A 25,282-nucleotide genomic window follows, 5' to 3' on the forward strand; every position below is an offset into this window, starting at 1 on the left:
TTGATCTCTGCATATTTCTAGCACTTCTCTATATCTCTAAAAAATAAAGTACCTAGGAATAAATTTAACTAAGGAAGTGAAACACCTCTATAATGATAACTGTAAAACATTGAAGAAAGAAATCGAAGACACTCAAGATGGAAAGACCTCCCATGTTCATGGATCGGCAGAATCAATGTTGTGAAGATGGCTATCCCACCAAAAGCAATCTATGTATTCGGTGCAATCCCCATCAGAATTCCAGTGACATTATTCACAAAGATAGAAGAATAAATCCTAAAATTCATATGGAAGCACAAAAGATCTTGAAAAGGCAATGGAGCAAAAAGAGCAATTTTGGAGGTATCACCAGTACCTGACTTCATACTACCGAGCTATAGTAACAAAAACAGCATGGTGCTGGCACAGAAACAGACATGTAAACCAATGGAATAGGATAGAAGATCCAGAAAGAAGTCCACACAGTTGCAGCCATCTGATTTTTGACAAAGGTGCCTAAAGCATGTGTTGGAGAAAAGACAGCCTCTTGGACAAGTGGTATTGGGAAAACTGAATATTCCATGTAGAATACTAAAACTAGATCTCTTTCACCCTGTATTAAATCAATTCAAAGTAGATTAAAGACCTTAATGTAAGACCTGAAACTTTAAAACTACTGTAGGAAGACAGGGAAAACACTGGAATATATAGGCACAGACAACAACTTCCTAAATAGAACTCCAACTATAGCTCAGCAAATAAAGACTGACAAATGGGATTGCAAACTAAAAAGCTTCTGCACAGCAAAAGAAACAGTAAGTAGGATTAAGAGACAGCCTACAGAATGGAGGAAATCTTTGCCAGCTATTCATCTGACAGGTCATTAATAACCACCATATACAAGAAGCTCAAAAAACTAAACCCCAAAGAATCAATGACCCAATTAATAAATGGGCAAAAGAATTGAATAGGCATTTAAAAAGTACAAATGGACAATAACTAGATGAAGACATGTTCTACATCCCTGGCCATAAAGGAAAAACAAATCAAAACAACCCTGAGGTTTCATCTCACCTGAGTCAAAATGGGTAAGAACACAATAACAAAGTCTGACAAGGATGTAGGGAAAAGATACTCTTAGGCACTGATGATGAGACTATAAATTACTGCAAGCAATATGGAAATCAGTATGGATATTCCTCAAAAACATAAAAGTAGAACTACTGTATGGTCTAGAGATACCACATACCTGAAAGAATGTAAGTCAGGATGAAATAGAGACCCTCACACATCCATGTTTATTATATCAGGATTCAAGTAGCCAAGCTGTGGAATCAGCATGGATGCCCATAAACTAATGAATGGACAAAGAAAACGTGGTATATAAACACGATGGAGTATTATTCAACCATAAAGAAGAATGAACTTATGTCGTTTGCAGGAAAATGGATGGAAGCAGAGATTGTCATGTTAAGCAAAATAAGCCAGTATCAAAAAGACAAAGGTCATATGTTTTCTCTTTCATATGTGGAATCTAGGCCTAAAATATATACATATACATTTAAAATGTGATTGTAATTGTGGAACTGTTTGGGGCTGGTGGGGATGATAGGGATGAATAATATCAAAAGTACATTGTGTCTATGTATGAAGATGGCATAAGGAAACCCACTAAAAGCTGTTGAAAATGGAGAGAGGTGTTTCAGAGAAGAGAGCAGAAGAGGGGTGGAATCTGATCAAAGTACAATATATGCACGTGTGAAGTACCACCGTGACATCCTGCATACAGATAATATACAGTGATAAAAATGTTTTTTAAAAACTCCTGCAATGCTTTGCAGTGTTTACAATATTTCCACCACTATAAAATTTTAAATTTACAACTGAACTTGCAGATGGTTGAACAAGTTACTGAATCTTGAGCTCTGTGTATTTCTTGAGCTTGTCAGAAGTGAGCAGTACCACAGAATTGTGTGAACTGACCACTAGCCATGAATTTGACCTTATTAAAAAACTTTTTCGGAAAAGAAGTACTGAAGTATAAATAGTATAGATTGTGGGTTTTGGGTTGTTACCTTCCTCTCTGTTTCTACCTATTATGCATCACAAAAATCGTTACGTGAATTAGTTCACAGTCCATAATTTCATTAAAGAAATTATAATATTTAGCTACTGTGAGTCTCTAGCAGAGTCAGCACTGATATTAACAACAGGGTTGTTCTATCACTTAGATGTTTTCAATCCTTATGTAAAAAGTGAATACTTAGATACTACTTTTATAGTATACAGTGGTGATCACGTTAAGAACATGGTAGCTCACACTTATAATCCCAGCTACTTGGGAAGTTTCGGTTCAGCCTAGACAAAAACTTAGACCACATCCCAACCAACAAGCTGGGCATAGTAGTATGCACTTGTGACCCCAACTACATGGGAAGTTGTAAGCAGGAGGATCCTGGTCTGAGGCTGGAACCCAGCAAAAACGTAAGACCCTGCCTGAAAAATAACTAAAGCAAAAGAAGTGCAAGACTCTGAGTTCAAACTTCAGTACTAACTGCCAAATTAAAAAGGACAAAAAACTATATGCTGATTCAAATATATATTTAAAGTAGTTCACATATGTACCATATAAGTTTTGTGTTTAAGAAATGTTTAATTTTTATATAATTCCAATTTTAAATAAAAGCATAAAATTTTTAGAATAGTCAGGATTTCAAGATTGAAAGAGTGTTGCTGACCACTTAAGTATGGTTTTATGGTTCAGGATTTACTCTGTATACTAAATATATCTCTATTCTACTCAGTGGTTATATATTTAATTTAGGAAAATGAATTAATTTTTATGAATAAAGGTTGTGGCAGATACTCAGGATGTTTCATAACCCTTTTCAGTGTATTCTAATATCTTCTACTTTCTAGAGATAGAAAAATAAATCTTGGAAAATCTCAGTGTTAAAAATTGAGATAGAAAAATAAATCTTGGGAAATCTCAGTGTCAGAAATTATAATTGGCAAGAAAAATGCTTCAGATAAACACTTCCAACTGTGCATTCACTGTTTTAAAACTGATCTCTAGAACTCTAAATTTTGACTAAACTTGTACTTTATTTCTTATGACTTCTTTAGTATGAAAGAAAGTTCAAATGTGTAAAACACAGGTACAAATATTTTTTGCTTCTTCTGTATAAATACAAGCTTTAATTTTACCTTGCCAATCAAATCTTATTTGGAACTCCATAGATAAATTCCTAGAGAGTTATTTAGTGTGCCCATTTATAGAGATTTTAATATCTTGTGCCAGTTATGGTCATGCATACTTTTAATCCCAGCACTTGGGAGATAGAGGCAGGCCACCTAGGTTTTAAGTGAGACCCTGTCTCAAAAATAAATAAATAAATAAACTTGGCTGCATTTTTGTATATAGCAATTAGTTAATAACTTAGTGACCCCGAGTTTGTATTGTGTTCAATAGAAGTTTACTAACATTGCAGTAAATACCACCCATAACTGAAAACTTTTTGATGTTAAACTACTTAGTATACATATTGGAATACATCTAGCATTTATTTTCACAACCTCATTCAAAACCCATCTGAAGATTCACACCTCAGAGAATTCAGCATGATTCACCCCTATGCCATTCTGGGGTTTATTTTTTGTTTTGTTTTGGTTTTTTCCATTCTTAATTCCTCTTGTGTGTCTACTCCAACAGCAGCACTTTGATGGTTTTACTTTCTAATGTTTGCAAATGTCTATGGACGATCACCAGTTAGACTGAAAGTTCTTTAAATACCAAGGACTGGACTGGACATGTGGCTCAAGTGGTAGAGTGCCTGCTTTGCAAGCATGAAGCTCTGAGTTCAAACTCCGGTCTCACCAAAAAAAAAAAAAAGTAGAAAACCAAGGACTTTTTTTTAAGTTTTTATTGTCGTAGTCCCTAGGATACTGTAAATCACAATGTTGTTGTCTAGGCTCCTCATGGATTTGGGAGCCAGGCTAACATGGTGGGCAAGCATCGTCACATTGGAAAGAAGGTAGAGGGCAGTGCAAGGGAAAGGGGCAGCATCTACTCAGTGATCCATAATTATTCTTCCCCTCTCCAGCCCCAACCTTTCAGACTTCTACTAGCACTAATGTAATCTTGTCATCATACTTTCCCCACCCACCAGCCACTATGCAAAGGTCTTCCCTCCTGTGGATGTCTTCACTCTTCATTTTAATCAGACTTATATTTAATTCTGTTCAAGGAATGAGCAAGTGAAGCAAGGACCCAGATAGTGCAATTGTCAGTGGACCCTCATTCCTTGCACATGGATATAACTTTTATGGAACTACAATACTCAGTGGGTATTCAATAAGTAGTATTAATGGACGCATGGAAAATCTGAAGAAGTAAAACAAAACTAAAACATTTATGTTGACACTGAAAATACTGAGGTTTTTGAACAGAAAAGTCATGTTCTGCAATTGTGTTGGCCTTAAACTAATATAGGACCAAATTGTCCATAAGTTTTGTGAGATGCATATGGAAGAAAACTGTTGGAAGTAGATCAAATGACCTGAGGCTGAGGAATACTTTGAAAGTATTTTGTTCAACAGTCTATAGAATATTCAACATGAACTAATTTTTAAACATCTATTGTGAGTAGATCCTTGCTTATCATATTAGCTATAGGGTTTTGAGTGCTAATTTTAAGAACTCTTATGGAAAGACATTATGTTTATATGATATTGGGAAATGTAAGTCATTGAACTTCTTCTATTATTTCCCATAGCTCTGCAAGTGAATCTGGTTCACAAAGCACTTGTGATCAACTTGTAACTCCAACAGCCCTGGCTGCCTGTACCAGAGTTGACTCCTGCTTTACCCCATGGTTTGTCCCATCTCTTTCCATGTCCTTCCAGTTTGCTCACCTGGAGTTCCATCTTTGTCATCACCTTGATCAACTAGGCACAGGTACTCTTTACTTTAGTATCATCACTGTAATGTCCACTTACTGCTGTTTTCTCTTAAGTGTTCTCAAGATTCACAATTCATCAGGTTTTAGCAGCTAATTTATTTTCAGGAAGTGTGAAGTCAGTACTGGCAAAGTTATTTTGAAGTTGGCCTGCTATAATCAGTGTGCCCCCTTGCTTTTGAGTTGGTAACCTATAAGTTACCAATGGTATTGAGCTGACATGTTTTGGCATACTTCCTAATGAAAATTTTCAGGGAAGTTACAAAAACCACAGGTTTTGCTATTATTCCAATTAGATCTTTCTGTAAGAAATACACTCTTGTTCCGTAACCTAAGCCATTACATTAGTGACAAATAAATTCTAAAAGCACTTGATATTGCCTGATTTCAAAAGCCTGAATGTCCTTTGCAAAAGATGGGCACATTCTCAAATTAATTTAAAGGAGTGACATCTATACAAGTTTAGAAAGATGATTAAATTACCCCATACACCAAAGATTGTGTTTTATAATGTTACTTCAGTGATTATTTTTAAGGCATTATATCTGTACCACATCTTTTCAGAATGTTAATAAATTTTGATTTGATTTAGATATTATACTTTCAACCTATATATAATGGAAAAAATAAATAAAAATCAGATTAAAACCAACTGTAGCTACTGTTAAACATCTTGCCTTTTCAGCAAAAAACAGTTTAACCCTTTTCTAACTTTCTCTGAATCACTTTGTTGTTTTTGAGATTTGTTGGTAGATACAGAAATTTAGATAGTTGCCTCCTGTTTTATTTGTTGTCCGCTTATGGTCACATTTTTTGTCTATGAAAGTGAAAGTAACCCTTGAACAATATACATCTAAGAGACTAGATTGAACAAAACAATTTATTTGAAAATATTAAATCGCAACTTAAAGAGTTTAATATCTTCAAGACAGTGTTTGAATTTATTAAACACCAAATATAAAATTCAGCAGCAAAAAGCAAATTATTTAAATGTCATCTTACTTATTTCCACAAAGTTTTGGCTCATCTTAATTGTTTTTTTTACTTGTTTTTTTCCTCAACAGCTTCACCACAATACCTACAGCCATTCATTTCTGATAAAAATGTGCCATCTGAACTAGAATACATGATCATTTCCTTCAGAGAACCACATGTGTATCTTCAACAGTGGAATAATGATTCCGTCTGCCAGGAAATTCGGTTCTCAGCTCAAATGGACTGTAAGCTTCTAGAGTGCAGAAATGTTACAATGCAAAGTGTGGTGAAACCCTTCAGCATCTTTGGACAGATTGCAGTTTCCAGTGATGCAATGGAAAAGATGCTTGACTGCACCCTGAGAGTGGACTCCCTGTTTGTAAACTTTGGACAGCATGTAGTTCATTCTCTCAGCACTGCAATACAAGCTTGGCAACAGGTACGTACATTCCAGAACAGTTTGGCTGCACATGATCTTTTATTAGGTACTGTATGATAGTACTTTTAATTGTAAGTTAAGTACAAACAAAAATGTGAAAGAATAAAGAATTTGATGGGCACCATAATATCTGGGGCTTCTCTGTTTTGGTAATGTGATATATGTATTATTTAAGAACTTGGGAGAATATGGGTTCTACTGTATACACACATCAGAAATCATGTCTACATTTTTATGACTAATATACCACATCTGTGTAGAAAGTAACATATTCTCAGAAATTTTTTCGCAGTACTATTACTTTAGTTTGCTAAAATTTCAACTTAGCTATGTACTGAGTGTCCATCACAGAAATAAAGAACATATATGAGCCTTTCTGACAAGCATTCCAGTTTCTCAAACAAAAAAAAGCACTGAGATGGAATCTGTGAGCACAGTATAGTCTTAGTCCTTTCCTTTACTATCATTCTGCTGTTTTGATTCACTAAAAAAAACTGGATAATACATTTTTAGGATCAGTAAGATACTCTTGTTCACTTAAAATAATTTTTCACTTATATCATTTAGGAAACATGCATGTCCAAAAAAAGAGATGAAGTAGCTAGGCACAGTGGCTTATGACTATAATCCTTGCTATTTGAGAGACTGAGAATGGGAGAATTGTGATTGGAGTCCAGCCATGGCATAAAAGTTCTTAAGACCCCATCTCTATCAATAGCTGGGTGTGGTGATGTGCACCTGTCATCCCAACTACTGGCAAAAAGTATAATTAGGAGGATTACAGTACAAGCTATCTAAAAAGCTTGCAAGCTAAAAGACACCCTTTCTCAAAAATAGAACAAAAAGGGCTGAAGGCAGGCTCAGGTGGTTGAGCACCTACCTAGCAAGTGCCAAACTCTGAGTTCAACCTCTAGTACCTCAGAGAGAGAGAGAGAGAGAGAGAGAGAAAGGAAAGTCTGTGCTAAATGAGAAACCTGTTCATGTCTACTAGCATGGAAATAATTTCACAGAATGTTTGTATGATAATATGTTCAGCAATTTAGCAACTAATCACAACTTTTTCTGTTCTGGTTTTCAATGTTTCCTTGGTTTGGTTGCTAGTTAAGCCAGAGACACTTCCCCACATTTCACAGACACTTGTGTAGGGATTGCTCCCCAGCAGAAATGGGCCTTCCTCCTACCCTGACCTCAATCAGGATGGCACTAGAGGGTATGGGGAGGGGCTCTAGTTCTCTAACAGAAATTTTTGTGGGAATAAACAAAAGATTTTGGGGAAAATTTTTATGAGAATAATTTAAGAATTTTATGGAAATTTTATGAAAAAAATAATTCTAAAACAGAATTTTTAGTTCTCTAACCTAAGAATTTTTATGGGAATTAAATTTTATGGAAATAAAATTTAATGTTTTCTTTACATGCATGAAGACCTATACAAGACTAAGGAATTAATTGCCTAACATGGTACTATAATAGCAAAGGGAAAGAAGATAACACATCTGTTTTATATTTTAAAAATCTTTTTTAAGGACATTCCACGGTTTTCTTGTTGCAAAGGACATGCGTAAAATAAGAGCTAGTGTGATCTAAATCTTTGCAGCTGGTTCAAATAGCAATGTGAAAAAAAAAAAAAAAACCTCCATGGCTTCCATTTGTTTTTTTTGTCATATTTTGAACAATGCATTTAATAAAAAACAAACCTAGAAAATGTAAAAGAATCATTGATGGAGCATTTAAACCAAGAATATTTTTGTGTTTGTATCAGCCATTATAAGACAACTCATATGTAGCAACTACTGCAAAATGGCCTTCAGGAATATTGGTTTCCTTTAAGGGTAAAAATATTCTTTTAGACACAGTTATACATATAAGTAAAATATGGTGCATAAATATTTAAATGTTTTAAACCACATCAGAGTGTGAATGAATGACTGGCTTACACAATGCCTTAAAGAAATATTCTGATTTTTTTTTAAGAAATTGTATATTTGGTTAAGTAGAGCCATATGTCACATAGCATATTGCTGACAGGTACATTCTATGAATAGTTGGTTCTGATTTATACTGGGATTTGGCAATGTTAACATGAGCCACAAGAGGATATACTTCTGTAATTGTTGCTGTAATTTTCTTGTTTCCTCCCATGTCAGCGGTACTTGCCACCAAGCTTTAATGTAGTAGGCATCTAATCCTGTGTGTTCCAAAGTAAATATGAAAGTGTGCTGCTTTGACATTATAGGACATTTGACATTGCAATGGGTTTATAGAGCCTTATTAAATTCATTGTTTCTAAGATGTTCTGAATGTAGTTTATCCTCTTTAGTTCCCCAAATTTGAATTTTATTATGTGTATAAGGCTTACATGTGGTACAATTGTTGCCAGTGAGAAAAATGAACTTAATAAACAGGATAAGTATTTTCCACATAGTTTTTGTCAGATTCATATCAGAGACTAATCATTTTTACCCAGTGTAGATGGAACAGACAGTTAAGGCATGAAACAATTTGACCTTTCATCATTAGGTCATGAGTTGAAAATTAGCAGAAGTCTTCATCAGTGTCTGATTTCTATGGCTATAGATTTTTTTCTCTTTTATAAATGATGACTGTTTTGTGAAACCAGATTAGGGACCCAAAATGCCACTTTCAGTTTGTTTTATATTCCTATTTCACTTTCCCATATTTGTACCAAAAACATTTAAAACATTTAAAGGGGATTTCTTTTTAAATCAGTTATACTCATATGTCTTCTCTGACACCAAAACAGTATCTCTGCTGAATTGCAAATGCCTGTGCAATATGCTTTTGAACTCATGACCATTGAATAAAAACCACAGCAGAGAGCATTACAGTAGACAACAGGTAATTGTTGTTTATAAGTGCTTTGGTCTCAGACAGATTCTCTTTGGTGATTAGCTGATCCTTAGTCAAGCAAGGATCAGCTCTTTAAGAATTAAGAGGTTTGGTAAGAATGGATGGATGATAGAGAAAGGATTCGGAAGTCCTTGAGGGCCTCTGGAAGGAGGCCACCTACAAGGACCTTTTTACTACCTGCAGCCACAAAGCATGGCCCTCCTAGTCAGGGGTATTCTATAGGTCTAAGAGTGAATTCTATTTCCCAAAAGACCCTGTTCCCTGATGAGTTCCAAGTCTGGTCTCCATCCTGGTACATTCATCCATAGACTCTTTGGCATCATGCCTCCTATCTCTTGGAATCCCCTTGAATCTCCATGCTTCTGAGTTGTAGCGCCTTTTGCTCTACTTCCCCTTGATAAAATGGCAAACTATAGAGTATGGCATTGTGGCATTCTTTAGATCCACAGCCAGGAAATAGAGACCAACTGGAGAAGTATCTACTGCATATTCTCTGGAAATTAATTATGATTTTTTTCTGATATCTTCAAGTTGATGATTTATTTGGTTTACCAAAAGCATGATCATTGCTTTTTAGGTCATAACCTAACCAGAGTGATGAAAGTGTAAGCACAGAAATACGGTATTACTTTGCCAGTGTTTTGCTGTAAGAGCAGCAAACACAGACCCAGTTAAATTAAGAAAGAGCTATCAACACAGGAACATATTACTTATTTGCTGAGCCTTAACTGATTAATGAAGGATGTTAGCTATTTGATGACCATTAGCTGAAACAGGTATTGGAAACTGTTTTTCAACTAACTACTCACTCTCAAAAACTGCAACTAGGCTTAAACTAATTTTGAGTTGATTTGTGTGTTCAATCTCTTGACGATAGAGAGAAAGTTATGGTTTTATTTACATTTCTCCCTGAGAGATTTACACGCACACACACGCACACACACACACACACCCTTACGGGATCTAGAGATGTATTACCTAAATGATCCTTACTTTCTCTAGGGTACAAACTGTGGCTTTGGTAATTGGTCTTGATTGTGGAGCTTAGAGGGCCAGGAACATGGTAATTCTAGCCTCTAGTACTTTGTTCAAAAACATGCACTACCCAGTACAGCACTCTTTGTAGCATGTTAATTCATTTTAAGAAATGTTAAAAGTTTTTGGGATCTTTTTGTTCTTTTGCTCTTCTGTGCATATGATTTATTTTTTAGGAGTATAAATCAAAACACATTCTTGGAACATTTATGATCTTTTAAAGGTATTTTTTGTGCTTATCCTAGAAGTATAGAATGCTTTGTATACCAGAACTAATGACAACAGATCCTTTAGGGTTTCTGTGTTATAACAATGGCCACTGGGCAGACAGCTGCCAAACATCTTGCAATTAATCTGATACACGTTGGCTTTCATGTTCTTTTTCTTTCAGAACAAATGCCCTGAGGTAGAGGAGTTGGTCTTCAGCCACTTTGTGATCTGTAATGACACACAGGAGACACTGCGGTTTGGCCAGGTGGATACTGATGAAAATATCCTGCTGGCGAGTCTCCATAGTCACCAGTACAGCTGGCGCTCCCACAAATCCCCACAGGTATTTGAGAAACAGCCTTACAAACACAGCAATTGTTAAGGTTGGAGATTCATTTATTCTGCATTTGTGTGCCTGTGTCCAGTTATTTCCCTGTTTAAGTCTCCCAAGGAACCCCACCATATAGCTACATCTTACGGAAACCCAGAAATTTTCAGAGGTTGGGCACAGGGCATCCATGCTTCCTCTAAAGTCAAACTTTTCCTGCTGAGCATGGCTGCTGGTGGAGGAGCAGGATGTGGTGGAAGAGATTGGATTTGAGAGCCAAAGCATGTAGATCTAGATCCTGGCTCTGTAGAACCTTACTTTACTTTTTGTGCTCCATCTTTTGCAAATGAAAAATGGAGATAAAAATAGTACCTGTTCCATAGGGTTGTGAGAACTAAGTGAGCTAATACACATATGGCACTAGATTAGTGCTTGGTATACAGTAAGCACTATGTGTTGGACACCATTTTCCATGTGTTTATCCAGATTTCTTCTGTGTAGGTACCCTGTACCAGGTACATGCCAGGCACTGGGGATGCAAAGCAGAGAAGTCATAGTCTATGACTCTTTCATGCTCACAATCTGTAACGCACTGAACACAATGACAAGCTGTGCCCAAGGGAGCACTGAGAAAAGACATACAAAGGATGTCTGTTTTCCAAGTAGTATAATTCCATTTTCCTGTTGCTTTAGATGGGAATAATTAGAGAGATGTGCCCTGCAGGGATAATATAAGGATAAATTAAATACAAAGATGCGGTCTTAAATGAGTGAAAGAAATCCTAGGAAGCACTCTCAAGAATAATGTATTTCCAAAACTCTGGATAATAAGGAAACAACTGTCTGCTTGTGATTAAAAGAAAGTCATTAGATTAGAAAGCAAGTTTTCCCATGTGGTCTATAGACCAGCTTCAGAACATGTTATACCCCGAGGCTCCATCTTCCTTCTTTTTTTTTTTTTTTCCCCTCCCGCAGTAGCTAGACTCTGGTTTCTTACATATTTTTTCATCAAAATGCTGTGCTCTTGTGTGGCATTTTAGAAAAGTACATATAGTATTATATTTCTTATTTAAATATATTTATTTAATTCAAATTAATCTGGCAGGACATGAAAATTACATAAATTAATTTTAATAAAAATTCTTACAAAAATTTCTCACACAATGTGATATTGTATGCATATTTTTAGGGTGAATCACATGCCCTTATCTTTTAATTTTCCTCTTGAAATTTTTCATGGTAGAGAGTTTTTAAGTTATTTCCCCATAGTTAAAGGATTTTGTAGGGTTTTGTTTCAAAATCAAATTTCTTTTGGTTACGTTCTTCTAGTTGATGGCAAAAGTGAAAGCATACTGATATATGGACAAAACAAAACACTGACACATTTATAATTTCAAACAAGTTAACACTGATTGTGTAGCTTTGTAAATCTAACTGACACATTTATAATTTCAAACAAGTTAACACTGATTGTGTAGCTTTGTAAATCTAACTGTTAGTGGCAGAAAGAAGCCTTAGAGGAGCTGCAACAATATGTAACTATACACTATACCTGCAGCCAGTTTTCCTATATATGCATAGCAAACTGTAGGCCTTAGCCAACAAAAAGCAAAGCAGAGAAAACAACTCTCTACACAGTCATGTGAAGATGCATGGCCTTCAGGATTCCCTGGACACAGGAGCCAGGATGGGAAGAGTGATCATAGAGCAGCTGGCCCAGAAGTATGAAGACATACAGTTTCTGGGTGGGGAAACTGTCACCTTTCATATTCTGCACATTTTTCAAGACTTTTTGTATTTATTACAAAAAATCATTGAATTAGTTTTATTTTGACAATATCCCTGTGTATTTTGTTGTTACACATACTTTATAGATGTGAAAACCTACCTTTTAATTCTGAATATATATAGTATTATTTCTACAGTATTTACTCCCTGGTTTTGGCAGCATGATTTGTCTGTTAGAACAATCCAGCTAGAGGTTTTTACAAGGGCAGCTGAGAAATCTCTGATACAGTAGAACCATGTAAGTCTAAAGCTAGAGTAATATGGGATTCTTAGTCCAAGTATAACCCTTGCAAAACCTTAACGGTATTACTAAAAACAATAAAAATCTTTTAATGACAAAATAGAAACATAAGACAGGTATTTCTTCAACTGTTTTTTTTTATTTGTAACTGCATACTTTGAATGCAGATTTTAAGCTGAGCCAGTTATTATAATCTTTCAGCTAAAATTTAGATCAAATTTATAGAAAAATGTGTCTTTACTGTATCTGTATATGTTGATGTAAGTGTATTTTAAGACACTCTTAAGCCAGAGGACTTAATGAGTCCAGAGAGTCTTCATGGAATTCCTCATATCCAAAATTGCAAATTCTCCTATGTCCTAATGAAAGGTTTAATGTGAGAATCAGAAAAACTAGCCATTTAGCTTCAAGCTGCACCTGGAGTTAGTCATAGATACACAAGTGAGGAAAATGTTCCTTTTTCCAGATGCCCAGCAAGCCTGGTTTTAGGAACATTTGTGTCTGCATGTTTATGCTACTTTGGGTGTTAGTCAATTCATAGTCTCAGGGAGGATTTCTAAAGTTCATAGAACTTAACTCCACTGAACAATGTAGTTTATATTGTAGAGATCAAGAAAGTGGCATCTGGAAAGGTTTCAAAGAGGTCAGGAAATCTTAGAACCACACAGGAAGTTGCTAACAACATTAAGTCCCGGTAGGATGGGAAGAAACATGGACACAACCAATTCTAGAAACTCAAAGCTGAGAAACCTTTTAGTACTAAGAAATCATAAATCCTCCTTATACTTTCTAACACATGCTTTGAGGCAGAATCACTTAAAATGCTGGATATTCCACAACAATTTCTTGCCTAAACAAACAAAAGAAGAACGAAACTATTTCTCAGGGAATAATTGAACATGTTCAGCTGCACAGAATCATAGATGCCACCACAAAGGACAGTTAAACATCCCAGTTCAGTAGACTTCAGCTCATGTTGAATGACAACAATAACCAGCAAGGGGTTGGTCTTCAGAGAAGTGCTTCACATTATGCAGAGTTGAATCTAGGCACTGATAGTGTGAATTTATGAAATCTTCTCTCAGAATATAAGCAGTATATGTAACTCAGGGTTAAGGACAGTTTTGTTTGATTTGGTCAAACCACATAAATAGTGACACCTCCATCAACTACATAGGATTTGCATATGGTCTGTTGAAGTTAACTTCCTTTTCTGGTTACTAGAGGACACTGTTGGTTAATTAAACTGCTCTTGAAATAAGAATTCCTGTATCTTGTATGTAAGCATTTACACTTGCTTTTTATCTTCAGGCATGCACAATTTATAAAAAAAACATTATACAATTCTGAAATGCCTTTTCAGAATTCTAGAATTCTAATTACCAATGATTTAATTTTAGTAATTTTATCATTAGACAAGGTAGAAGTAGACACTAGATAGAGTATATAAAGTAATAAAATCTGTCTCTAAAATGAATATAAAAGTAGTTTAATAAGTTCATGAAAATGGCAGTTGTAAAGATACAAAATGTGCCTAGGTAAGAATTAATTTTGATGAGCAGCAGAGCATCATTGAAAAATGCATTAAACAGGCATAGTGACAATATAAAGCCTACATTATTTTAAGATAGAGGTTGGCAAACTTTTTATGTAGAGGGCCAGATAGAAAATGTTGTAAGCTTTCAAAGTATTACAATCTCTGTTGCAGCTACTCAACTCTGTACAGAAGCAGTCATAGTGATAAATAAAAGAATGAATGTGGATGCATTCTAATGAAACTACATTTATTTGAATTTCATTCCACTTTCACACAAGATGAAATTTTTTTCAACCATTAAAATATAAAAACCATTCATAATTCATAAGTTATCCAAAAGTAGGCAGCATGCCAAATTTGGCCCGTGAGTCCAAGTGTGCCAACCCTTGCTTTAGGGTCTTTCATTTGATATGTTTCTGTAGGTTAAAGGTTTGATTTAAAGTTATTTTCACTCTGACTTATATGGTATTCCTACCATTTGAAAGCTTGGTAAAACATTTCAAAAACTGAGAAACGTCAGGTAATAGTTTAAATCTAACTCATCTAATATACCCATACTTACCAAATAACAGTAAAATGCTTTTGTTATTCTCATTCTGGACCTAGTCAGTGTATACACTTTTGAAAGTTTCTCCCTTTCTCTTTTTGGATGTAAAAATATTTTTAAGTGAGATCTGGTTATTTGTCCAAAAGAGAAAGCAGTGAGTTTTAATATAGGCCTATCTTGTAATTCCAGTCAATTGGCAATTTCCTTAACTAGACTGTAACTCTTACTCAGTTACCACTTTTCCAGTTCCGTTCATATAATGCATGTGTACACATATATCTAGAGAAAGAGCACATTCGTTATTATCACAGTCATAATTTAAAAACTAAAAAAGCAGATTTTGGGGGCAAGGAAAGATTCTGTGTTGGCAAACCTGATAAATTTTTCAACTATTCTCTTGTGCATACAAACATGTTAAAGTTTGCTTTTGTTCTGCTGTTTTTGTTTGTTTGCTTGTTTGTGGATATTATGAAGTTTGTTCAGAAATAGCAAATGAATAAGTACTCTTACATACTGAAGTTACAAATGGAAATGGTACTTCCTTTCTAGAAAGCAACTGGGTAAGAAATTTCATAGCTATTAAAGCAATCATAGACTTTGGACCCAATAAATCTTCTACTATGAATCTATTCTACACTAAAGAAAAGATTTATATATAAAATGTTTATCAATTTTCTTTATAGTAGAAAAATTTATATCAAAATTTCACTTTTAAGGAACTAGTTAAGTAAACTCTGCCATAGCTATGATCTTTAAATTTTTTACATAGAAAAGGGAAGTGCTACCATATCATTAGTCAGGAAGGCAGAATATAAAAATTCTGTATATACAATATGACCTTCACAATATAAGAGCAAATACACCAAAAATACTGGAAAGAGACATGTCACAGTGCAGTGTTTACCTCTGAGAGATCAGCTAATATGATATTTTTCCACTGTATTACATTTTAGGTAATTTTCAACTATTTAATAAGGAGCATAAATTATTAAATCAGAGATTAAGAATAAACTCATAAAGAATCATATGCAAACTAAAAAAGTACAAGAATTTCAGATGCTAACTGGAGTAGTGGCAAGTGTAATAATATATCACTAGAATGGTTATCTTTATTCTCATATGAACAATCCCAATAGTTTTTCTCAATTATTCTCTTAGTTACTGTTTTGCCACATTCCAATCTGTCTTGCTCAAATAATTTTCCTGATACTTTGACTATTATACCTTCCCTGCCCAAAAACCTTCAATACGCCCTCATGATCTACTCAATAATATCCAAAATCTCTAGCATCTAAGGCCTAACTCAGTTTCCTTACAGGCCCCCGTCTGCCATTATTTCTCTTTCTCTCTTTCCTTTCTTTCTCTCTCCCTCCCTCCTTCTCTCCCTCCCCCTTTCCCCTCTTTCTCCTTAATCAGTCTCCTTCCTTCCCATTCATTTTTTAATCAAATATTAGTCTGTTATGATGTATTGTCACAGAGTGACATACTTAAGTATATACGTTCTACTAAGGAATGTGCTATCAATTGTTAGCAGAAAAGTTAACAAATTATTACAGACATCAATGCCTATCAGGGAATCATTACAATAGTTTAGGACAGGGAAAAATGATGAATGACTAATTAAAATGCTAGCTATGGGACGAAAAGTCAGAGAGTCTTAATGGGAACACAGTATTATTCCAAATTGGACATGAAGATGAAAGTTTGACAAGGCTTCCTAGCAAAAGGCATATTCAAATTAAATTTAATGCTTAAATAAGAGTTAGGTAAGCCAATGAAGTGAGAGCAGAGGTGGTATTCCAGATAAATGGGCCAACGTGTATGTAAACCTCTGAATCATGAAACATGGCATGGTAAGGGACTTAACTAATTTGGCCCCAGTGTAGAGTACATATATGGAGCTGAAAGAAGGGAAACTAGATGAAGACCCTAAGACTCTGGTATGCTGTGCCAAGCAGTTCAGTGCTACCTTGGAGGCAGTGATAGCACTAAGGTAAGAGAATCTGCAGACCGAGAGAGGTCAAAGTTAGCTTTCTACAGAGGCCAGGTTTAAAAGATGAGTAGAGATTGCCAATGGACATTGTGGAGAGAGCATACCAAGCAGAACCAGGGAGACAGACATATGTAAACAACATGGCATTGTCAAGAAAACTCAGTGTGTTTTCAGTGTAACTCAGGCATAAGAAAGGCAACATCATGCTAAAAACAAAATGTATGGTTGGTACACTCGCTCTTAGGATATGGGTTGGCCAATTTTGTGGTATAAATGCTCCCACTCTAGCTAATTTCAAGCTAACAATGGTTTAACAACCAGTTTACAAATTGTTGAATGTACAATTTATTTTCACAAACAAGTATGAGTTGGCTTCAGCTTAACATTAGAGGGGTTCTATTCCAAAGAACCTGGTAACCCATTTTGAGGAGCTATCCCCTGTTTATGATAGGTAGCTTTTGCTGCTAAAGAGCTGTAAGTCAAGAAATGCCAGGATCACAGTTGCATTTTGGGAAGATGCTCCTGGTATAGATAAGAAAATAGTGTACACGAGATTGAGAATACAAGCAGAGAATTGTTTGGGCACTACTGCTTATTGTAGGAGTGAGAGAGACAATAGTGACTTAGAAGTCACAGTAGAAGGCATAGATTTATATAAATGCCTAAGAAACCAATCTTTCTGTGAATAGCAGCCATAAAACCAGAACACAACTAAAATCTACCTGAGGCCTCTGGAGACTAAACAAAGGCAAGCAGATTTTGGAGGAGAGTCAAAACTTTGAGCAACTAATCTGCAGAGTGAATTCCCTACTTTTTATAGCTTTGCTCTTAGGGCAAGTGTAATCGGCAGGGAAAGGGTGGCCTATCATCTTTCCAGCCCAAGGTACCAGGGGAAAAAGCTCAGACAACCAAGCTGTTAGAGAATGAAGAGAAACCCTGGAAAGGGGAAAGCCATAAAATGGGAACATATATAAATTTGTCTCAACTGTTCTCAACCACACACGTAGATGGGCAAACTGAAAGCAGCTCACATCCAGGGCTTAAATAACTGGACTAATCTCAGCTGCCACTCACCCAGGTGTGAGAGTTTTCTGCTTGAATCGAAATAATAAATAAATTACCTGCTAAGTCAAAAATATCACCATTCTTTGAAGCAGTCATAACAAAATCCAGAATCTCTACAACATAACATTTACAATGTCTGTAATATAACCAAAATTGCCTAAGAGAAGTTAAGCATTTTTTCTCAGTTTCAAGGAAAAGATAATTAAATGTCAACCCCTCAGTGACCCAGATGTTAGCGTTATCAAACACATACTATAAAGCAATTGTCCAAAGAGAAGGATTTTGTAGATGTAATTTAGGCCCCAAATTAATGGCTTTTAGTTAATTAAAAGGTAACCCTGGGTAGGCCTAATTCAACCAGATAAAAACCTTAAGAGAAGAATTGGAACTTTTGCAGAGAAAGGTAGACACATAAGCTTCTACCAACCATGAAGCAACCTGCCAGGTTATGATGATATGTGAGGAGAGCAGCAAGCTGTGACAGCCTCCCAGACCTGGAAGTGGTTATCAGTGCCAGCCAGTGTGACGTTAACACACTCATATAGGCACAGTGAATAAATCTGCCAACAGGATTAGAAGTGTATTCTTCCCAAAATGAGCATCCAGATGAGAATGCAGCCCAGCTAACAGCTCGTTTATAGTCTTGTAAGCCCCTGAACAGACAACCCAGCTAAGTCGTTCTTGGACTCCTAACCCACAGACACTATGAGAGAGTAAATAAATGTGGTTTTAAGCTACCAAATCTGTGGTACTTTGTTACTCAGTAATGGAAATATAATACAACATGATAGAAAGGATAAGTCAGGAAACCGGAAGATAGCAGTAGAAATCGTCTCATCTGAAAGAGAAAAAAGCATTCAAACAATATGAATATAATCCTAGGAACCTCTGGGAAATCTTCAAAATGTCCAACATCTGAGTAATTATAATTCCAGAATAAGAAAAAAAATGAGGCAAAAATTAAATAATCCCAGAAAATTTGCCAGATTTTATGAAAGATAAAAACTTAAAGATCCAAGAAGCTCAGAAAACTCCAAACAGGGTAAATTCAAAAATTAACAACCAGGAACATCTTAATGAAACTACTGAAAACCAAATTAGGGAAAATCTTAAAAGCAACCAAAGGAAAACAGAGAGCACTGACCATGAGGGTCAGCAACTGACATTATATGGATTGCTTTCCATAAGTAGGCCAGAAGACTGTGGAATCACATCTTTAAAGTGCTGAGAGAAGGTTTAGTTTGGAAGATAGATATGTGGGAAGTTATTAAAATCACCAGGATTTGATTACTGGGTCTAGAGATGACTCTGAGGTTTCAGAATTAGGTGACAAATGAATAGTGTTACAAAACAAGACAAGCCCTAAGTAGAATAGTGTTTTAGAGACAGAGAATGTTGAGTGCCCATTAGAGTAATCCTAAAACCATTTTGGGCACATTAAATTTTAGGTTGCTTTGGAGTGCAGAAAGGATGATATGTTAGAAAAAGCACAAACTTGAAGCTGGAAATACCTGTGTATCCCTGTGTTTTGTTAATTGTGGAAATTGGACAGTTTCTTGATTTCTTGGAACTTTAGTTTTTCTTCTGAACCATTAAGAGATTATTATGAGTATTCCATAAAAAACATTTATAAAGTACTTAGTAGAGAACTTGGTTCTGTATGACCACAAGTTTCCTTTTTCCACCTTCCTAACTAGACATGCAGGTGGATGTGTAAAATGGGCAATTGGATGTAAGAGTCTGGAGATCAACAGAAAACAGAATAGTCTGCCTGAAGATGCCAGTTTGGCCTGTCATCAGTGCCTTGGCGCAGTGGGACTAGATAAGAATGCCCAGAGAGACTGCTAATGCTAAGAGAAAAGGACATTATTCACTATGCAGTGCTGCAGGAAATGTATAGTGACAATACAAGCATAGTAAGTCCTGTAGATGCTCCCATTCATGAAAGGAGAAGACAGGAGACATACAGGGGTCACTAGTCCACAGAAATTCTGAAATCCCACCTGATAAATGTGGGAAGTTTCTTGATTAGTATTCAGTGCTATTCCAGTTAGGAAATAATTCTCCATGACTCATAGCTTTGGGGTCTTGGCTGTAGCCTCTGAGTTGTCCATCATTTTCCATGAAAAGTAGTATTTGTTTACACCTTGTAGTGTTTTTTTTTAACTTGCTTTCTGCTGGTAAAATGTTGAAGGTTGAAAGGCTCTTCACTTGTACTATCTTTGTCTTTTTCATCTAAATTAGCGATGTTGCTGCCAATATAATCCTTTAAGCAATGCTGTGGGTCTCTTGTTAATTTTATTGAGGTTCACTATACTAGACAAAGTGAAACCACTGATGTCTTCAAGATAAGCCCTTTTCTACTTCAAGATTCTGCTGATACTGCTAAGAGACATTACCCAAGTGTCTTAGATCCTCTTTTGTTTGACTAGTTCTCTGAGGTACCAATTGAGATATCTCTATGGTCTTAACAAAGAATTTTACATGCATATTCTTTGTTATCTCTCGATGAAGTTTTCCTGACCATGTCCTGAATTTGATCTTTTCCTAAAAGCCATTTCTTTGTTTTAGCATCTTTTGCCATCTGATAAAGCTAGGAACTTTCAGAACTAATATGTCCTGACCCTTTTTTATATAAGTCCTTTTTTAAGTATGTATCTCCCCTCTCTGATTTTAATGTAAGCAGAGAGAAGAAGCCAAAAGGCACTTCAGCATTGCCTGGAAATTTAGCTAGATCCCATAGTTTAAGTCTCTTTTCTATTTTCTGTGTCACTATAGTAAGGTCGCTGTGAACTTTCTGCCACTACATAGGAAAGATCCCTTCCCCCTATTGCAATACAATTTTCCTGACTTATTCACTGGCAGCCTCCACTTAAAGCCATCAGGTTTTTGTTAATAATCTCTTTGAAACCAGACATTCACCAACACCCTTCAAGACTTTCCAGTTTTTACTCACTTCCTTGCTCTAAACACCCCTTGCACATCTTAGGTTATGGTAACACCCCATTTACAGTTATCAAAATCTGTGTTAGTCACCTGTTGTATTATTGCAAATTACCCCAAAACTTGAGCAGTTACTTATATCTCATAGTTTTGTTATTCAAGCATTTCAGGAGTTAACTGGATGGTTCTAGCTCACAGTTTCTAATAAGATTGTAATCAAGACATAAGCTAGAGCTACAGTCATCTGAAGACTTGACTGGACCAGAGGATCCACTGCCAAAGTGGCACACTCACATGGCTCTTGATAAGAGGTCTCAGTTCCTCACCTCAGGGATTTCTCCATGGAGTTGCTTGTTGTTCTCTTGATGTAGCAGCTGTCCCTAGATCAAGTGATCCAAGACAGAACAAAGCAAACAGCATGGTATCTTTTATGATCTTACCTTAGAAGTCATTCATTATTATTTCCATGATACCTAGTTTGGTAACACAGGTTGGATCACAGATGGAAGGATTGACCTTGGATGAGAAGTGGTTCATACCAGATACTCACTGTTGTTAATATGCAACCTCCAAGTGCAGTGGCTTAAACATCTTGATAGATGCAGAGGTTCTGTTGCTTCTCACCTGGGCACATTCAAGAAGCTACAGTCAGCTGGGACTGTATGGTCTAGGATGGCATCCCCAACATTCATGGTAGTTGGCAAGCTGTTGGCTAGGTACCTTGGTTCTCTTTCATGTGACTTCTCCAGCAAGCTAGCCCTGGCTTCTTCACATGACAAAATTATCCCAGGACAATAAGAGGAGACACTGTAAGATCTCCTGAACCTAGGCTCAGAACTTGTACTGTGTCATTGTACCACATTCTATTGGGAAGAGAAAGTCACAAAGTTAGCCAGATCCAAAGGATAGGGAACTAGATCTTGAGGAGAGTGGCTGCAGAGTATTTGTAACCATTTACAATTTGTCACCAGAACCTCTTCCTGTTCCGAGACAGGAGAGGTGGGTATGAATGTAGGTAAGGTTATAGTGGGAGTTTACTGAGAATGAAAAGGGGAAAGAAGGAGTAGGAGGCTTTAATAAAGTGATGCTTCCATGGATTTATTCCTGAATTTAATGGTAATAGGCACTCAAAATATGTTCACTAAATAGATGAATATGGGGATTTCTCATAACTTTTCTAACATTTCTCAAGAACGTAGGTGTAAAATCTTATTTTAATAATATTAAAATTATAAGTATTTTTGCATCATCTTAGATGCTTTTGTGTATACTGTATATACATACAAAAAAAGAAGCATTTATCTCAAAGTATGTATGCCTCAATATGCTATCAAAACACTTAGACTCTAAAATAAGAATAGCTCCTGGTCCTCCCCACCTCTGCCCTTGTGGCCTCCCTATGGCCACTAATGAAATCTCATAAAACAGGAAAGTGCTACAGGAGGAGATTAGCAATATGTTTCAGATGGAACCAACTTTCAGACCCAGATGCATGCACAATTCCTCACACTTTTGTCTGTGTTTATGCTATAAAAATTATTATTTCTCATAAGGTAAAAGTACATATTATAATTACTAAATATTGTGTATATAAAGTAGACTTCATTATAAGTTTGCCACATATTGGTTTTTTTGTTTTTTCTAATCATGGAAGTAATGTCCCAGAAATCTACAGTATCACTCTTATTATTGTGTAGGGCACAGCTGCCTGCAGCTAGCAGCTCCATTTGGGGAGGAAGGATTTTATGCCTTTGCTCCCCAGTGGCAGTAACAAGCTTCTTTTTATTGTTGCTGACATTAAGATAGCTAAAATCAACAGTGATATAAACACTTCTTAGGACCATCTGGCAAGGGTTTTAATCCAAAATATTCCATAAACACTGATTCCATCTGAGTACCCGGAACTACTGTCCATTTGCCATCAATTGCATTTTTATTTTGGTTTTAAACAGTAATCAAACACAGCAAAAAAAAGTGCACTGTAGACTCAGTTCCTTCGCTTCTCTCTTAAAATATTTTTAATTTCATTGGGACTTCCAAGAAACTCACATCCTCTGAAGGAGCTTACAGAGCCTTTTGAACCCACCAGTAGAAGTAAATGGGCTCCAAAAAGTTGTGGTCATTAAATATCTAATGCACAGAACATGTTTCGAACTTCATTTTCTGTTGAGAATTACATTTAAATTAGACTGAAGTTTGAAATTGAGTTTTCATTTCCTATATATTTTAGGGTTTCTTTATAAAAAATCATTTGCAGTGTGACCTATTACAATATTTTTAAAGTCTTTTACAAGAAATGGCTAAGATGGGATTGTTGATAGGGCACTTTCTCAAGGGCTGATTTCTGGAGTTTTCTACAAGCCTACATGAAAGAGGTTGACTAAGGATTATTTCAGCTGTGAAACACCCTAAGGAATGACTTCGGGTGCTGCTAATGGTCTCTCTGTCCTTCCTCTGGCAATAAATTTTAGATATTGAAATATAGCTTTGTAGAAAACATACTGAAGATTCCTTAAGCTTTTACAAGACTTTCAAAGCTTTTTCACAAGCCAGTACTCTGTAAACGTGAATTCTTGATGTCTAAACATAAAGGTTCTTCACTGAACTACTTTTAAATGTGAATTTTAATGCATAGTGCTTGGATAAAGAGTATGCAGCTGGGCCATTAAAGCATGGGATTTTGCCATTTTTAGGTTATGGGAAATACTGATTGAGAATGTTATAAAGATTTCAGCATACATAATGTGATTGTCTTTAATAATAACTTACTACCATGAGACTGTGTAACAGAGGCATTAACTGAAAGACAATGGCATGTCTATTATACTGTGGCACTTTTAATTATTTCCATGCTTTTAATTATTTCCAGAATATTGAAGAACTTATTATTTAAAGGTCAGAATAATGCCCAAGACATGGCCAAGCCCAGTGAGTGTCAGATGCATGGAATGCTGGATGACTTCATAGTTGTGAAATTATTTCATTTCTCATGATAATTCCTGACTTGCCAAGTTAGTGAATTTTAAGAACTCTGAGAGCAGATTTTAAGATAAATGTGAAATAATCCATACTTTTGGAGTCAGGGACTTCCTTTCAGGCATTAGTTCATGTTTGACTTGCTTGACTTACACTTGGGGATAAAATGAGTTAGGACAAGGTCTTAGATACCACATTCCCTCACTGGGAAAGAAAACCAACTTGCACAACTTTGGCTGGCTCATGTTTCTTGTTATACAGGCACTAAGAAGCAGCGGTTGCCATGAAATACTTTATTTAACCTTTACAAAAATGTTTTCTTAGTATGGCAAGGCAGTTTAGTTAAATGAAAATAAATAAGAATTTTGGATTTCTTTTATATCCATCTGTTGACTTCTTTTTTTCTCTAATTAAAAATTAGAGATAACGATTATAATTATCTAAATTGCTATAATGTCTAAAAATAAATTTAAAATCACATAAAACCACTTGATCCTTTCTTAGGACACATGTTGGCATGCCTTCTAAATTAAACTACATTTTGCTGAACAATGAATGTTACATTTGAGAACAATTTAAAAGAGAATTTTAATTCAAACTTTAAGAAGGTTTCTCTATTATTTATATTTGTATTTAGTCAAATTTGATTTTCAAAGAAAGAAACAAAACCTAACAATTTGACTCACAAATTGTTATCCAAATCTGAGTGACTATTAGGTGGCTTCTCTAGTTTCTTATATTGTTGGCTTCCATTTCTCAGCTCACCTAAATTATTCTTTATCATTTTCATCCAACATATTGTTAACTTTTCCCCTAAAGAATTATGTCCATCCACGTACATGACAACCATTGACTTATCATGTTGTGAAAAGAGTATGTCTACACAGTACCAGAATCTCTGCATTGTTAGTACAACTTTAATGAGCAAAGAGAAAGTTTTATTTGTCTTACTTACTAATTTATAAAGAAAATGTGAATTATCCTCTTCTGCATATGTATATACATGGACATATCAAAGTTCTTTGGCTTTTCACCTTTTAATCCTTTGTGGTGGTATCAAGGGTAAATAAGCTGTCACATAATTCTAAACTTAAAGCAGCTATTAATATCACAGCTCATTTTTTTTTTAGTTATGTATCACTTAATTATAGGAAAGCCCATACTCCTTAGACACATGAATCTAGAGATATGTGTAATACTGAAATGACCTCTTTAAAACAAGCCTTTATACAACTCATACTTTCTTTTACTTGTATTGTTACATCAGATTTCAAGAGTAAAATTTTTAAGTAAAACATATAAGACAACTTGCTTATTAAATTTTTTTTGCAACTTTTTTTTTTTATTGTGCTGGGGGTACATTGTAGCATTTACAATGTTCTTACAACCTATCAAAT

General features: G+C 35.5%; 1 protein-coding gene across 4 annotated transcripts in view; it reads left to right on the forward strand.

Moving 5' to 3' along the window:
- The window catches only part of Vps13b (vacuolar protein sorting 13 homolog B), a 699,658-nt gene that overhangs the window by 603,732 nt on the left and 70,644 nt on the right, over positions 1–25,282 (forward strand). For all 4 annotated transcript variants that reach the window (XM_074068910.1, XM_074068912.1, XM_074068909.1 and 1 more), the window contains exons 41-43: positions 4,755–4,936; positions 6,002–6,351; positions 10,649–10,810. In XM_074068910.1, the coding sequence (XP_073925011.1) occupies positions 4,755–4,936; positions 6,002–6,351; positions 10,649–10,810 (694 nt within the window). The remainder of the gene's footprint in view (positions 1–4,754; positions 4,937–6,001; positions 6,352–10,648; positions 10,811–25,282) is intronic.

The sequence above is a fragment of the Castor canadensis genome, chromosome 3 (assembly GCF_047511655.1).
Source record: "Castor canadensis chromosome 3, mCasCan1.hap1v2, whole genome shotgun sequence".
NCBI lineage: Eukaryota > Metazoa > Chordata > Mammalia > Rodentia > Castoridae > Castor > Castor canadensis.